Source organism: Barbatula barbatula (assembly GCF_947034865.1).
Source record: "Barbatula barbatula genome assembly, chromosome: 6".
Lineage (NCBI taxonomy): Eukaryota > Metazoa > Chordata > Actinopteri > Cypriniformes > Nemacheilidae > Barbatula > Barbatula barbatula.
Genome location: NC_136765.1, coordinates 22,938,333 through 22,954,894, shown reverse-complemented (window position 1 = coordinate 22,954,894; position 16,562 = coordinate 22,938,333). Strand labels below are relative to the sequence as shown.

The 16,562-nt window shown below is 38.9% G+C and overlaps 1 protein-coding gene across 1 annotated transcript; it reads left to right on the top strand.

Annotated features, from left to right (window-relative positions):
- Nucleotides 1-10,808: 10,808 nt before the first annotated feature.
- gpn1 (GPN-loop GTPase 1) lies at nucleotides 10,809-15,658 on the top strand. Its single transcript, XM_079458182.1, has 14 exons — nucleotides 10,809-11,034; nucleotides 11,271-11,364; nucleotides 11,948-11,987; nucleotides 12,150-12,216; nucleotides 12,307-12,344; nucleotides 12,423-12,501; nucleotides 12,623-12,717; nucleotides 12,879-12,924; nucleotides 13,012-13,158; nucleotides 13,919-14,001; nucleotides 14,117-14,156; nucleotides 14,332-14,422; nucleotides 14,682-14,789; nucleotides 15,046-15,658. Exons 1-14 carry the CDS (start codon nucleotides 10,861-10,863, stop codon nucleotides 15,135-15,137), a joined length of 1,194 nt encoding a protein of 397 aa, XP_079314308.1. The 5' UTR covers nucleotides 10,809-10,860; the 3' UTR covers nucleotides 15,138-15,658.
- Nucleotides 15,659-16,562: the final 904 nt, after the last annotated feature.

The following is a 16,562-nucleotide window of genomic DNA, read 5'->3' as shown; positions in this document are numbered from 1 at the left end:
TAATGTCCAAAAGGTGTTTTGAATGCTGTTAAGTCCTTGCAATCTGGGCTTAATGGGATCTGCCAGTAACCTTTGCACAAGTCCAAAGTTGTGAGATACTTTGCGCTACCAAGTTTCTCAATGAGCTCGTCTACACGAGGCATTGGGTACGGGTCAAATTTACTCACTGAATTTAGCTTCCTAAAATCGAGGCAGAATCTCAGAGTTCCGTCCTTCTTTGGAACTAAAACGATGGGGCTATTCCATTCACTTGATGATGGCTCAATCACACCCAAAGTCTGCATTGTGGTCAACTCATGCTTCAACGTGGTTAAAAGTTTCTCAGGCACTCTATACATAGGTTGATGTATCGGCTTTTTGTCTTTCAAGTAGATATGATGCTGTACAAGATCTGTTTTACCGGGTATATCACGGAACAGATTGGGAGGAATGATAGCTAGCAACTGTTGTTTCTGCTCTGCGTTGAGGTGTTGTATATCCAAATATGATTCACTTTGCTGAACTGGCAGATACTGCTCCTCCACCTCATCCTCTTCTCTCACAGACCTCACCAGCAGTTGATTCCTAGCATCCGCTGTTGACTCTGGTAGGGCAGCTTCATACCACTTCTTCAACATATTAATGTGAAAGATCTGGAGTGGCTTTTGTCTAGCTGGCATCTCGATCTCGTAGGTTACTGGACCGACCTTCCTCTTTACCATAAATGGACCTTGCCATTTTGCCAGGAGCTTGTTCTCTGTGGTTGGCAACAACAATAACACTTGGTCACCTGGTTGAAATGTTCTCGTTCTGGCCTTCTTGTCATACCAGGATTTCTGTTTCCGCTGAGCGTGCTGCAGGTTCTCATGTGCAATGGAAGTGACACGTTGCAGCACCTCTCTCATCTTGATTATGTAGGATAAGATATTCTGCTTACAGCTTTTGTCTTTAGCTTCCCAGCTATCCCTTAATACGTCCAAAGGACCTCTGACCTGGTGGGCAAACAACAACTCAAAAGGAGAAAACCCTGTGGATGCTTGGGGCACTTCACGGTAGGCAAATAGCAGATATGGCAGCCATTTGTCCCAGTCTTTGCCTGTCTCTGAAATGAACTTACTCAACATGTTTTTCAAAGTCTGATTAAAACGTTCCACCAGCCCGTCAGTCTGGGGATGATAGGGAGTAGTACGAACTCTCTTAATACCCAGCAATTGATAGACCTGTTGCAATGTGTGGCTCATGAAATTAGTGGCTTGATCTGTAAGAACTTCTTTAGGTATACCCACATGTGAGAAAAAATGCAATAGTGCAGATGCAACTTGATTAGCTGTAACCTGTCTTAACGGATATGCCTCAGGGTATCTGGTTGCGTAATCACATATAACCAGAATAAATCTGTTCCCTTTTTGGCTCTTTTCAACAGGTCCAACCACATCAATTCCTATCCTTTCAAAGGGTACTGTGACTGCAGGAATAGGTATAAGGGGCACTATAGCAGGTGATCTGCTTGCTGTAAGCTGACACTCAGGACATGCTTTACAAAACTCATTGACTTCGGTATATAATCCTGGCCAATAAAACCTTTTCGAAATTCTCATTAAGGTTTTCATAAAACCAAGATGACCTGACCATGGGACACAATGCCCAAGTTCCAAAACTTGCATGCGATAGCACTTAGGTACAACCAACTGCGTACCATCTTCCTTTGATTGTCTATAAAGGAGACCTTCTTTCGTGAAAAAAGTATCTGCACTCAGAAAATCAGCAGTCGTTGCTTTCCTAGCTTTCTCAAAACATGGCAACAAAGTTACATCATCCTCTTGTAACTTTCCTATCTCACATGAAATCTTCACATCGGAATCATCAGACTCTGGCTCTTCCAGTTCAAAATCACCTTGTTCTGAGGTATTAATTAGCTTAGCAACCCATTCTCTTCGCCTCTCTAATCTCTCAGTCTTTGTAAGGTTTGTTTCGCCTATTGTCTGTTCAGTGAAATATGGCATTTCTTGCAAAGATTTATCAGTGACATCTTGGGGTTCTAAACATTGAGGTACCTTCTGTGCTTGTGCTCTCGTAACAACACCACACCATGCAGTTTTCTGAACCAACTCTGCTAAAATCGGCATGTCTGTACCTAGCAGTACTGGATATGGCAACTTTGTTACAATTCCCACTTTCATGAGATACGGCTGTTCGTCAACTTCAATATACACCTCAGCAGTAGGCAACAGTGTTTTATCTCCGTGCACACAACATATTGAGACTGTTTCTTCAGTCCACAATTCTCTCGGAACATACTTTGCCTGTACCAACGTCTGCGCACAACCTGTATCTATGAAAGCTGTTACAGGCTTACCATTCAACAAAACAGATATTGTAGGCTCTTTATCTACGCTAGGTAGCATTAAAGCTGGAGGAACATAGCAAAGTCTAGCTAACTTAGACTTATTTAAAGGACACTGCGGACTAATGTGACCTGTCTGAGCACAATTATAACAAACAACACCAGTTTTTTCTAAAGGCTGACGTGTTGCTACAGGTGGCGTGGGCTTGGGGTAGCTGGGTTTTAAAAACTGGGTTTGCATTTGAGAGTACGAACTACCCCCTGTCCCCCCAGACTTACCTCTAATAAACTGCAGTTTTCCCGCGTAGTGAAATGACCCAGTGGTACTGTTCCTCGCCGAGATATAGGTGTCCACCAACGCAGCTGCTTCCTCAGCAGTCGCAGGATTTCTCTCCTTAACCCAAGTCCTTATTTCTGGATATAGAATCCGCATGTACTGTTCCAAAATCAAAGTTTCTCTCAAGTCTGCTTTAGCGCATGTATCAAAGTTCACCCATTTGGAAAATAAGTCCTTCAAACGAACATATAATTCCATTGGTGATTCCCCCGGAAAGGTATCCAATGAACGAAATCTCAGTCTATATGTTTCGGCGCTAATCTCATATTTCCGCAGGATCGCCTCTTTAACATTATTATAGTCCCCAGTATAGAGCGGCGACATTGCAACAAATGCAGCTCTTGCTTTACCTGAGAGAAGTGGAACCAGATGAATGGCCCAGTCCGTTTTTGGCCACTGGTAGACATCCGCCATTCTCTCAAATGTTGTCAAGTACTGTTCGATGTCATCATCCTCCTGAAGTCTTGTAAGTTGAGGTCCCGAAGCCAGGCCTCGAGTAACGACTCTTTCCGCACCTGTAGATTCTTGTCTGGTGTTTTCTAAATCCATTTGCAATTGCGTGACTTGATGTGTAAGAACCTTGAATTGTTGTTCTCTTCGCCCACAATCTCTTTCTTGCCGATCATCCCTTTCCTTCTGGTGCTGCAGAAAGGTCTGGAACATGTTTGCTAATGCAGCTAGCGCTGATCCTTCTGTAGTTACGGGATTCTCTATCGCTTGTTGCATATTTTCACCTCCTGAAGGACCACTCTGCTCAATATCGCTGTCCATATTGACTTTTTGTTGCCCTCTTGTCTTAGGTGGCATTTTAAAGTCCAAAACCATAAACCGTGGTGAACGTGGCTTACCCTTGCACTTTGAACACCAATGCAATGCTTGTGGGTTTGTTCCAACAGTTCTTACACCCTATGGGTGTTCGTGGGTTCTTTCCGCCACTTCTGACACCATATGTGAGCGATTGCTCGAGCGGCGAGAGGCCTAAAAATGTCCATACACGGTAATCCAATTCCCAGGTAGGTTTAATGGAGCAGCAAAACATAGCAATCCGATTCACAAGTAAAAATGATACAAAAGCAAAAAAATGTTAGCTCTTAATATAGGCTGGGTAGGTAACCATGGAGGCAATCAACCCCACCATGCACTCAAAGCATATATCCATCACTGAGTTCCCATCCTCTTGACTGGCCCATCACTGAGCTAAAAACACCCTTTTTCTGAGACCAAAACCATGCTGCTTTTAACAGCCATTTTACTAGAAGGCCACGCCCTCTGGAACGTACCATTCCCCTGGAACGTACCATTCCCCTGGTAATAATACTAAATTAACTAACTTAACACTTTAACAAATAATAATATAACAATATACAACTAAGCCAAATCATAAACACTGTATACACGTCCATAACTTCCCCTATTCACATTTAAACACAAAAATCACATTACAATATAACATGTGTGAAAATGAGTCAGTGTGCATGCATAGTTCATGTATAGTCACGGGCCTCTCCGTGACAGACTCTTTCTTCTGTCGAACACAAAAGACGATTTTTTTTCTAAAATGTCTCAGTGGTTCAATGGGGGTCAACGGGAGTCAATGTGACTTGGTCCAATCGTTCTTCGAAATATCGTTTGTGTTCTGCAGAAGAAAGAAAGCCATGCATGAGGGTGACTAAAATAATTCGCATTTTGGGTTGAACTATCCCTTTAACCATTTCATGCTTAGTGAACATCCAACATTCTCAAGGAAATTCGTGGCATTGTCACGAACTGTAATCTATTAAATCGTGTTCGTGACACGGATTTCCCCCTTTTTTCTTGTCAGTCAGCACGACTTTCAGTTTATCATATTTTAATATTAGGTACCTCTCATATATACAATATGTATAAATCAACGCAAACTGATCGGAAATTCATACATATTTTACAAGGTGGGTCATTTGTGTGACTTCCTTTTTCCTAGCCCCTTTGACGTTAGGTTTGGGGCAGGGTTAGAGTAGCCATTTATCATTGCTTTGACACCTTGTGAAGCTTGCGTTTACAGCAAAATTAACTTTCGCAGGTTATGAATATTGCATATCAATGTACATACACACACACGTGATCTGTGTATTGCAAGTCGTGCTGGGTGACATTAAAAATAGGTTGTGCTGACTGACACGAAAACAGGGAGAAATTCGTGTCCATGAATATGAATCAATGGATTCCAAATTACGTGCCTATGCCACGAACTACCTTGAGACTGGGTTGGAATATCACCCTAACACCCTATCAGCTCTTCAACATATGGCTACCGGGAGACGAGGCATCACTCTTCTCTTTCCCAGCGGGCACCAGCATGTTTTCGTGAGCGCTTCAATGCGGCTTGAGAGTATGTAGAGAGTTTGGCCAGAAGGAAAATAAATAAAGCTTGTCCTTTTTTTGACCTTCGCCGATGGGCAGCATAGGATTTCAACCGCTCATAAAGAATGAAGCGAGCAGGGAGGTCCGCTGACATCATCATTCGCAACAGGAAGTTTAGAGGAAATCTTTAGTGAGACGACAAACAATAACGGCGCGATCGCTTCAGATTAAACCATTGTGCAAGGGCGTTGCTGATGGAAAGTGTGATTAATACTATACTACTTACATTCACTTATTTATGTTTTTTGCTGGAAGGAAACAATCAACCGTTAACAGGGTTAAGTGTCTTGCTCAAGGGAACAGCTCAAAGGTAGCAGACCATGAATTGCACGTTTTGGAATTTGAACCTACAACCTTTGGGTCACCAACATACTTTTCCAAACACAAGGCTATGTTTTTGTTTGCACAGGTTCTGAATGATGTCAGATTTTTTAAAGGTAAAACTATATAAGTTGTACGAGTAAATCATGACAGATTTGTATTTGTGGGCAAACTATCCTATTTAAAATCTGTTACATTTGAAATTTCATAAAACATACATAATTTTGCATGTATATACTTTCCCTGATACTGACACTGTGACGCATGAGATGCTGACTATCTGTGAAAGGACAAACACAACATTTAATGGTCAAGATACAAAAAAAATTATCCAACACGTTTCTAATTTTGCAAATAAACATGCAACAAAACATCTTTAATACATCTTGCTAACTTGATCACTTTCTCAAAGCAATATTATATTGCATGAGGCAGGAAGGTACATCATAGTACACCCAAGATGACTTTGATTTTAGAAACTATTTTGCGATGAATTGAATCACATGAGGTCAATTTTGGGTCATGTGAACAGTGTCAAAAATGATTCCTTCTTGACAAACAGGAAGTGCTGTGCATTACATCACAACAAAACACCAGATGTATAATAATTGAATTAAACTGTGTTATCGGAGCCGATTGGAAGCAACTCCCAAGATTTCTGGTTTGCATGTGGACATCCGTTGACGTCCTCCACAACCTTTGTGACTAAAGTATTTTTATCCAAGGACACGCTAGATCCTGACTGGTAAATGTGTGAGAGCATCTGCTGACCTGAGCATCTTTTCCCACGATAGGTGTGGTCCTGGTCGTGGCCGAGAAGGATGTCTTTCAGCAACTATTGTTCTCCGATTCCTCTTGGCACTTTTTCCTCTGTTATTTTTACACACATCACTTCCAACATTGGATTGACTTTATATGTGAATTACTGGTTCTCGGTTCACAGAGCTTTGTGTTTGCTTGTTCTTCTTCTAGACGATTGAGACATTAAAGCTGTGGTTAAAAAATAATACCTGTCCTCAAATATTTTTCAAACTCATTGCCCTATTGGGAAAAGGGCTGTGTAAATATTCAAATGTTCTCCTTTTGTTTTCTACAGAGAAAACACCACCACATTAGATTAGAGTAAGTAAACAAAGACAGAATGTTGGATGAACTGTTCCTTTGAGAGGCATAGAGAGTATTAAATAACAAAAAACAATAACCAGACACCATAACTAAGGGTAAAACATAAAATCTCCTTGACCACAATCACTTCTCATCCACCTTTCCATGTTTGACATGTGCGTTCCGGACTACAATAATTAAATTTTTCTGCAATGGGCCCTGATATAAAAGCTTTGAAAGAAAAGCATTCATATTACGATATGGTCAAATTTTCCAGTCCCCCTAAACCCAGAAATCGAGATATGAGAAACCCTTGAGACGGCAAACGAGGGAAATCTCAGTCAAAACATCTCTTTCGCTCAACTACATTTACCGTAACGCTCAACAAGAGCGGAGCAAAGCGAGGTGAGCCTGCTGTTTATCTTCTGTTAAACTTTGAAGAAAGTCCCGCTGCAACAGCTGTGAGGAAATTCCCTGTGATTAACAAAAGGCCGTCTCATATAAAGTTTGCATCATTACTTCTCATCTCGGCCTCGCCATCTGCCGGGACGGTGTTGAGAGTGTCCTGTCTGCGATCTGCCTAACGCTGAACGCTGGTGCCATGTTTGAGGTGTGCAGCTTCTGTAAAACAGAAAAATCATGTGAGGTCAAGAGCCTCATGTAAAGATCGGGTTTGATCAGAGGTTGAGTGTGTAAAAAGAAGGAATTATGGTTTCCTATCTCGTACAGGAGTCACGCTACACTAGAACTAACAGACACGATGAGGACACCAGAGCAAAAAATGATAAACGTGTCATCATTGTTGGACGATGAGGATATGATAAATGTGTCATCATCCCTTCTTTTTGGCCATTTCAGATGAATGTGCTTACACTACAATAAAAACACTGAGCCATCCAAAAATAAAAGTAGATTACTGACAAATCTATTGTAGAGTGACTGTCAAAAGAAAAGATACATTTCAAATGACTCATCGTCAATGACACATTCCGTAAGGCATTTTTTACTGGCCTCCGAAATCATTGTGGACTTTATTTCAAGGGCCCTCATTCAGTCCCATGATGCTCCACAATAACACAACTGATGTCTAACTGAGAGTCTTAAAAGACGGCATCCTCAGCACTTTTGACACGCTCACCTGTCCAAATTTGCTCACTGACTCATGAAAAATCCATGAATATTCAGGTGATCCTTAAGATGTAAAAAGCAGTCTGTGATATATGTCTTTCTTGGAGCAAATAATAGTCACATTGTCAATTGGATTAAGACTTTAAAAAGACTGAAATCCATTAGTGCAACAAAGAAAACACAACAACTGCTCAAATATTCGAACAAGGTCCTTTCCGCCATGAAAAATAAACCATGCGATAACATAAAAGGATATCCTAGTGGGATTATGATATCAAATATAATCTCTAAATGATTGCTGATGAGAGTGAACTATACACAAAACACCGGTTGCTAAGGCATTAGACGTTACATACATTGAGACCTCCCCATGTACCGATCACATTTCACCTTATTGCATTGTACTGTTAGATTATGTACATTTGGCTGTTAGCCGTCTATGACTTCATTGTTTCCATCATGGCTGGCGACGACTCGAAACCCCCGCCAGAGAAATTTTCTATGAACTTGGCTCGGTACAGAATATTTGAGGTCTCGCCCCTCTGACAGCATTATTGAGCGATACGTCAATGATTCTCTATCACAGAATGCACTGATGTTATGATATACAATCTAATAACATCAGTAAAACTCAGCGATAGGGTGATGTAGGTTGTTGATACTGTATGTTTCTCAACAATTTGCACAATTCAATGTTCTGTATAATTCATATCTGTAGCACATTATGAATTTGTATGAGGCCAACACTGCTTTATGGCCTGCATTGAACTCAAGCATGACATTGTGACCTTGACCCCATCCAGGCGATCCCTGTCACTAGCTGTTTGATCTCAGACGTATAGTGTCTCTAAGGGACTCTTCCCAATGCTCAGAGGTCGTGATGATTTAATCAGGTTTTGGAGACAGTGAACGCAAACCTGCTGTCCAGTGAAAAGTCTGACGGAAAAGCTTCTGGCAGTTACCTGTAATCCAGGATCAAAGACAAACCTTCACACAGCGTGACCTAAAGACGTATATCAACATAAGGCTCCGAAATGTGAATAACGTTTGGAAAGGAATTGCCAGAATTAAGTTGTTCTGACGGTTGTTATGGTTACCCCAAACCAACCGCATACCGTCGCAACATGCTAGCAAATCGCTTCAGTGCAGCATCACCCGTGCAGATATTATGAGGGCATGTTTGGGGTCTTCCTTTAATGCTACATTAATTTCATTATTTCATTATAAATCAATTTATTTATTAAATCATTTTCATTTGAACCAATTTCCTTCTATTTCATGTCCTCTATGATTAATACAGTAGTTTCTACCATCACATGTTCTACACGAGGCAAACAAAGTCACACTGAAATGAAATAAAATAATAAACAACAAATCAGCAAAAAGCCCAATGTCAGGTTGGCACAACCTCAACCGGGATCTTCTTTCAAACTTGTCCAGAATAAATGTAAACCAAATGCCCAGTTAGATTTTCCATTACTCAGAGATGAGCCTGGAGACCAGAGGGGTCTCTATACGGACCCATCAGTATCTGTCTGTCTATAATCGTGCACATCTGTCATGCACATGGTTGCAAATAATATTTTAAACAAAGCAACTCATGCATTAACTTCAAATGTAACCATGTAACGCCTGTGTCTAGAGAGCACATGCCAAGAAATCATAATATCAGTTTTTTAGGCCAAGAAGAAAGCAACTACTTAGATGTCACCCCTGAACACCGTTGCAAATGCACCCAAGGTAAAAAAGAAGTAACCGCAGCAACTCCATAGCAAAACACGAGCAACCATTCATAATACCCGAACACACCGGTGGAAGGTTTTGCACATTAAAGCACCACTAACACACATAAAACGGAATAGCGAATTGTTCATGATCACTGTTTGCTGAAATATGTTCATTTTCTTTTGAACGGTTCAAGGCAACGTTATCTGAGGGGACAACAATAAGGGGACAATGACCCTTATCTGAACCGTCCCAACCAAACAATGCACTTCATCTTGAAAAACACTGTAGAACTGATTGAAAACATGTTGTCACGGTTTAATAAAGGGCAACAATTTTGCAGTTGATAAATGCAGGTCATGTTCTTGACATTTTGGACAAAGACTGTCAGGGCTACTGAAAAGAACAGATAACAGAACTGAAAAAAGGGAAGTGTAAATAATAATAAGTCTGTCAGCAAACCACCATTTGAAACCCTACTTAGGAAACAGCTAGGATGCAAGGAAAGTCCGTCAGTCAACAAATGGGTGTTTAACAGAACACCTGGACCAGACACTGGAATGTGTGGTTCACTTTCGCTCTGTTATACTGCAAACTATATCTGTTTGATTCCCTGCCTGTAAAAAGTACAACCTTAACAGGTTTCCGTTACAAATATCATCATCATTGACCATCAGCCGTTTACCATTGAACCATTACAAAATTAATTTCCTTTACGTAGAGTTTTTTGGGTTGTATTGTAGGATACAATTGTGTTTTATTGGCTCACATCCACCACCAGATAAGAGCCCACCCATCCAACACATCACCAGTGAAAACTATTACGGTTTCCATTAAAACCAATTCATTTTCCACAAACCATTCAATCCATGAGAATTCCTGTGATGGTTTATTCTTATGCATTATTTATAGGCTCTATGGTTGTTTAAAGCTAAAATAAACTACAAGATGTTTGCCCAGATGTGCAGTCTGGACATTTGATCAGTTAGTGTGTTTCTATCTGAAACTTTCAAAAAGTGTCTAGCTAAAAAAAGTCTTGTAGTGTAAATCCAGGACCAAAATATCATAACTGAATTGACACTTTTAATTCGGAATACCCTAACAACCATAAAACTACCTGACAACCACTCGAGCAAAAGAACGTATATACACGCAGGTAAAATAAAACACATAAAATACAACTTTTTAATAAAGCGTAGCCACGAAATGCTGCTCTTGTGTTATAATAAGGGAATGTAGTTCTGTAGACATTCTGCTGTTTGCTCTCGTAAGTCACTCATTTTAAAGTTGTTTTATTAAAAATTCAATTGAATTGAATTAAATGTGTTGTGTTATATGTAAAGTCGCTATCATATTTAATTTATACACAATTTAAATTACACAACTACAAATGTGTTGTATCAAGTAAATAGCACTGCTGCCATCTAGCGGTCGTGTGTATTATCAGACCAAAAGTCGAGAGTTTTCGACATTTCACGACGGTAGATGTTACTTTACGGTAGATGTCCACTAGTCTAGCAGCATGGCGACAGCAGCATCAACTAGCAGCGATGCAGATTCACATGAAAGTAAAGAAGAAGGATGTCCTCCGTCTGATTTTACTCAAAGCTCAGGTCAGGATCAGAATACTGATCCGAAACCAGTTTGTCTCATAGTTCTTGGTATGGCGGGGTCAGGAAAAACGACATTTGTACAGGTAATATCCACAACAAGGCTGGACACCTTATTGATCAAATGATATAATCCTGTCTTTTAATGTATTCTGTTAAGACTTACATTATAATATGAATTCCTGAGATGTTAGTAAGAAATATATTTGATATTATATTGTAGATATATATATATATGTCATATGGAAATCAGTGATCACACAAACTGGCCATTAATTTATTCATATTGGTGGTAATATTGTGAATGTTATTATTTTGACAGAGGCTCACGGGATATCTACACACAAAGAAATCCCCCCCATATGTCATAAATCTAGATCCGGCTGTTCATGAAGTTCCTTTTCCAGTAAACATTGGTATGTGACGTCATGTGCCTAATCTCCAGTACACTGATGCTTTTTAGTCTGTGATGTTATCACAAGAAACATTGATGACCAATTTTTGTTGTTTTGGAAACATATTTTATTTGTTTTTTGGGATAACAGTAGAATCAAGCATAGTCAGGTTTATATTATTAATTTTATTCTTGTATTGGCAAAATTTAATGCTCACAAATATACATTTTCCTGTAAAAAATCCCGTTTTACTTCATTCAGGAGAGAAACTGAGCTTTATATTGATTCTCTCTTCATTTTCTATGAAGCAAAAAGCAATTAAAACATTGAAAATTTGTAAATGCTTTAATATATTCGTGTAAATTAACAATAGCCCCCTGATGTGCAAATCTTTGTTTTATATATATATATATATATATATGTTTATTTCATTATATACACAAATGTTTGTAAATATTTTTTTTTGTTGATAATAAAAAGTAAAATTAAATAAAAAACTGATGCTTTTTAGTGTTATGGCTTCGGTAATCAAACTGAAAATGAGAGAGGAAAAAAAGGTAATACCTCAATCTTGCCTGGTTCCATTTCTGCCTTTGTTTTCCAGATATCCGCGATACTGTCAACTACAAGGAAGTTATGAAACAGTATCCTTTAAATACGCCGCATGTTATATTTAAGGCGTAGACTGTTGTTTTGATGTTCTTTGCCACTGCTCTGCATAGTGGCCTATTTAAAGAAGTGCTCATGTAAACACACCCATCTATGTTCGTCTGATCTCAGTGTTTTTGTCTTTGACACTAATACAGATATGGTTTAGGTCCAAATGGAGGAATTGTAACATCTCTGAATCTGTTCGCAACAAGATTTGATCAGGTAGATGTTCCTTGAAGGGAACCACTAGACGCCAGTGTGTGACGCGTGCGAATTTGAATTATCTGACGTGTCATTTCATCTTCTCTGTAGGTCATGAAGTTTATTGAGAAAAAACAAAGTAGTCATGAGTAAGTCTGTGCTTTTTATATGCGTTATTTAATATATTTTTGTTTAAGAGTTCTCATTCATCAAAGTTTTGTTTGCAGATATGTTTTGATTGACACTCCCGGACAAATAGAGGTGTTTACCTGGTCGGCGTCAGGAACCATCATAACTGAAGCTCTGGTATGTTGCTGTTCTATTATTTACATTAATGCATCTTAAGCATCTCGACGTGAATTAAGGGTTTACATTTGATCGTTTTTTTCACCGTCTTTAGAATTTAATATCAAAGGGTTTTTTCTAGGCATCTTCCTTTCCCTGTGTGGTGATATATGTGATGGACACATCTCGAAGTGTTAACCCGGTCACCTTCATGTCCAACATGCTTTACGCGTGCAGGTCAGGGTCTCCGATTTAACAGATAATCATTTTTACCATTATGTAACACACAGAATAGTTTAGTGAACATGCATACTTTTCTTACTTCTTCACCGTGTTATGATAGCTAGAAGTGATGTTATGATTTCATTACATCTTACAAAAATGCCTTGTTCCTCCAGCATTCTCTACAAGACCAAGCTGCCTTTTATAGTTGCCATGAATAAGGTAAGACCAGATATTGTTTCACGTATTTCCACTAAAGTAAACTCACTTAATTTGCATGGTTATATATTACCTTTGCGTCTTCACCAGACTGACATCATTGACCACAGTTTTGCAGTGGAGTGGATGCAGGACTTTGAGGTGTTCCAGGATGCTTTGAATCAGGAGACGTCTTACGTCAGTAACCTCACCCGCTCCATGAGTCTAGTCCTGGATGAGTTCTACACCAACCTGCGGGTAAGCCTGAAACACTGATCTCAATTCGCTGTGACTGACAGAGTGCACATGAAGAGTTGATTTTAATAATCCTATGAAACCAAAGCCTTTTATCCTTGTAGTCATGTATAGTAGTGTACTCCCGAAAGTTAACAAACCTACCAGATTTACATTTACAGACTTGCAGAAACGCATTTAAAAAGGTCCAGGCATTCTCGTACGTGAAGTTTTTGACTTCTCTTGCATTCAGTTATATCCCCATTTTTTGCAAATAATGTTCTCTCCAAAATTAGAGCTTCCCCAAATGTTAAAGAAGTAGTTCACCTTCAAAATGAAAAATCGAATTTACTTTTCATTTTCTTGTCATTTCAAACCTATTTGACTTTCTTTCTTCTGCAGAACGCAAAAAAAGATATTATGAAAAATGTTGTCTCAAGAAACATCACATCCCCACATTCACCTCTGTTGTAACCAATGCAAGTGAATGGGGGGGGGCTACTACCATCGTTCTTCAAAATATCTTCCTTTGTTTTCTGCGGAAGAAAGAAAGTCATACATTTTTTAAATGACAGGAGGGTGAGTAAATGATGACAGAATTTTCATTTCATTGTTCTTTTAAAACAGCTCGTCTTTGACTAGTAAGAGCAAGAAAATCAAGATAGGAAATGTAACTCCGCATCTGAAATCTTAAATTTTTTGTGTATTAAAGTCACTGCTGCGTTCACTTCTGTCAAATCTTACATGTGCGACTGCACTTCACGTCTTTGTGTTTGCTCTGCAGGTTGTCGGGGTGTCAGCAGTCACAGGTTCTGGACTTGATGAACTGTTTGTACAAGTAGCAGATGCCGCTAAGGAATATGAAACGTATGTGTCTATTGGGAACTTAAAAATGTACCTTTTGAGTTTAATTCTAAAAAGTGTTAACGAATGTGTTGAAAGACAAATTGTAATGTAAATAATAATTTTTACTTTGTTGCAGCGAGTATCGTCCAGAATACGAGCGGCTGCACAGGGAACTTGTGAGTAATCTCCGGTGTGGGCTGATGTATCTGAACACTAGTCATGCATCAACCAGCTGTGCCTTGCAGGACTCATTCATCACTTATGAAACTGCATTTCTTTAGTTTTTGTCTTTGAAACCAGATTACCTTTCTAATAGTAGATAAATTTGACTGTTATCTATTTGATTCACAGGCTGAAGCTCAAAACCAGAAACAACAAGAACAGTTGGAACGCCTTCAGAAAGACATGGGAGCAGTTTCCATGGAAACCTCAACTCCGAGTGGTACAATCATTCAGAACGGCCATATCTCCGTTCATTCAAAAAATGATACATGAATCTTGTTGACTTTGAACTTTACTTTTATGATCTGATCTTTATAGTTCTTACATTTTCCAAGGGCAGTTAGAGATGCTTCAACTAAAATGTATTATTGAGTCATTTATTTACACTCTAAATTTACATTTATTTAAACTCCTGTGATTTTATTTCGTGCATGAATGACAAAAGTATATGATTGTTCTGTCTGCGTATCATTTATTAGAAACTCCAGAAACTCTTGGCGGACCCAGTGACCTGATTTTTGCCCGTGGTACCCCAGACGAAGAGGAGGAGGAAGAAGACAGTGACACAGATGATATTGATCACACAGGTAATCTTAAAACAGCTTGACTCTGTAGCTGGGGCTAGCAATGCCAAAGTCACAAGTTCAGTTTCCAAGGAGAAACGCCCTGTAAGTCATTTTTTGCATGGGCGAGCAGCACTTTTTCTGCCTTATTTTCTGACAATCAGTAATATTTGTAATGCTTTAAACTGAACAGGAAGTTGCAAAGGGCTAGTGTACATGCTTCTACATGCGATGTGCTTGTTTGACATTAATAGCCTTTTCCCATTGATTCCTTGTACAGTCACAAAGGAAAGTAAAGAAGCAATAGCGTTTGGTGACTTCCTGAAGAAGAGAAAGGAGATTGTGCAGGTGCGCAATAAAAAGTCAAAGTGAGGAACGGTCATCGTGTATCTGAGATGTCCCATCACATGTTTGAGCTGACCCTTGAACTTTGACCTCACCACTGTGCTTACGATGGAAAGCTCTAGATGACGTTGCGACCCATTTGGAGTGTTCAGATCTGCTTGTTTGCTGCATGTCTTGATATATATTATTAGATTTCTGTAGAATTTCTGACGTGAATCTTGGATGTAATTTAGATCTGTTGCATCAAGCGCAGGTCAGACCGCATGCAGATCAGAAACTACAACGATTCAAATTGAGCGATGACATCGTTTGAAGCGCGCTTTGGAACGCAAACTTTTGTTTTTCATTAGAATATGGTATGTTCTATAGATATCTAACATGTGTGCTTTAAAAACGGAGAGTAAAAACACTATTTCATAAACAATGAAACATAAGCAAAAGTATATGCAGAACATTTCCTGGTAATGTGCTCTCTGTACCTATTAAGTTTAGAATATAATATTATGTTTCTATCAAGGGAAATAAAGTATTTTTATATGTATAAAAGATCTGCTTTGTTGGAAACTTTATACTTTGTTCTTTCATAATGTTCTTTTGAAAAGAACAGTGTTTATTCATTATATAATGGGCACAGCCCAGTGTGTGGAGATGGATGGTGGGCACTGGTGGTTTTGCTGCCATATGGCAGAGGCGTGCTGTGGGTGTAGTGTGAATGTGGAAATCAGATTTACCGCCCCCATTCGCTCCGTTTCATGAATTAAGGCTCTTGTAGACCTTCACATGTGTAAAATACAACTCAATGGGATATTTATTTTATAATCTCTGAGCATAAGTTACTTGATTCATGTCATGTTCAGAAGTGAAGTCATTCGTTCACCTTCAAAGTGGAAATGCTGTCGTCACCCTGTTGTCACCGTATGATTATCTTCTGCGAAACACAAAAGATATTTTGAAAAAAGTTTGTAACCAAAAACCATTGATATTGTGTGGACACAAACCAACGTCAATGGGCGCCAAAAGGTTTCTACACTGAAAAAAGTAACTTTTTTAATTGTAAAACTTTACTTTATAAAAATTTGCTGCTTTAATTCAAGTCAGAATAACTAATGTAGTTTTTGTTTAAATATCAAGTAAATGTTTCTTAAAGTAAATAAACGAATTTAAACTGAACTCAAACTTCATGGATCACTTACTTTCATATCGAACATTTTTTACTTACATGGTCAAGAAAGAAGAGACTGGTGGTCTCTGGATTGCCATTAGCACAGTTACTGCTCAATAAGTGAAATTATATACTTCATGACTAATATTGTGCCTCCTTTCTTCGTTCTTCAAAATCCCAAACTTCAAAATAATACCAAAACTCCTAAATCTCAAAATTAAATCAACAAAAAACACAAACAATTATTTATTTTTTCCGAAAAACACTTAAAATGCTAATCTTGAAAATGT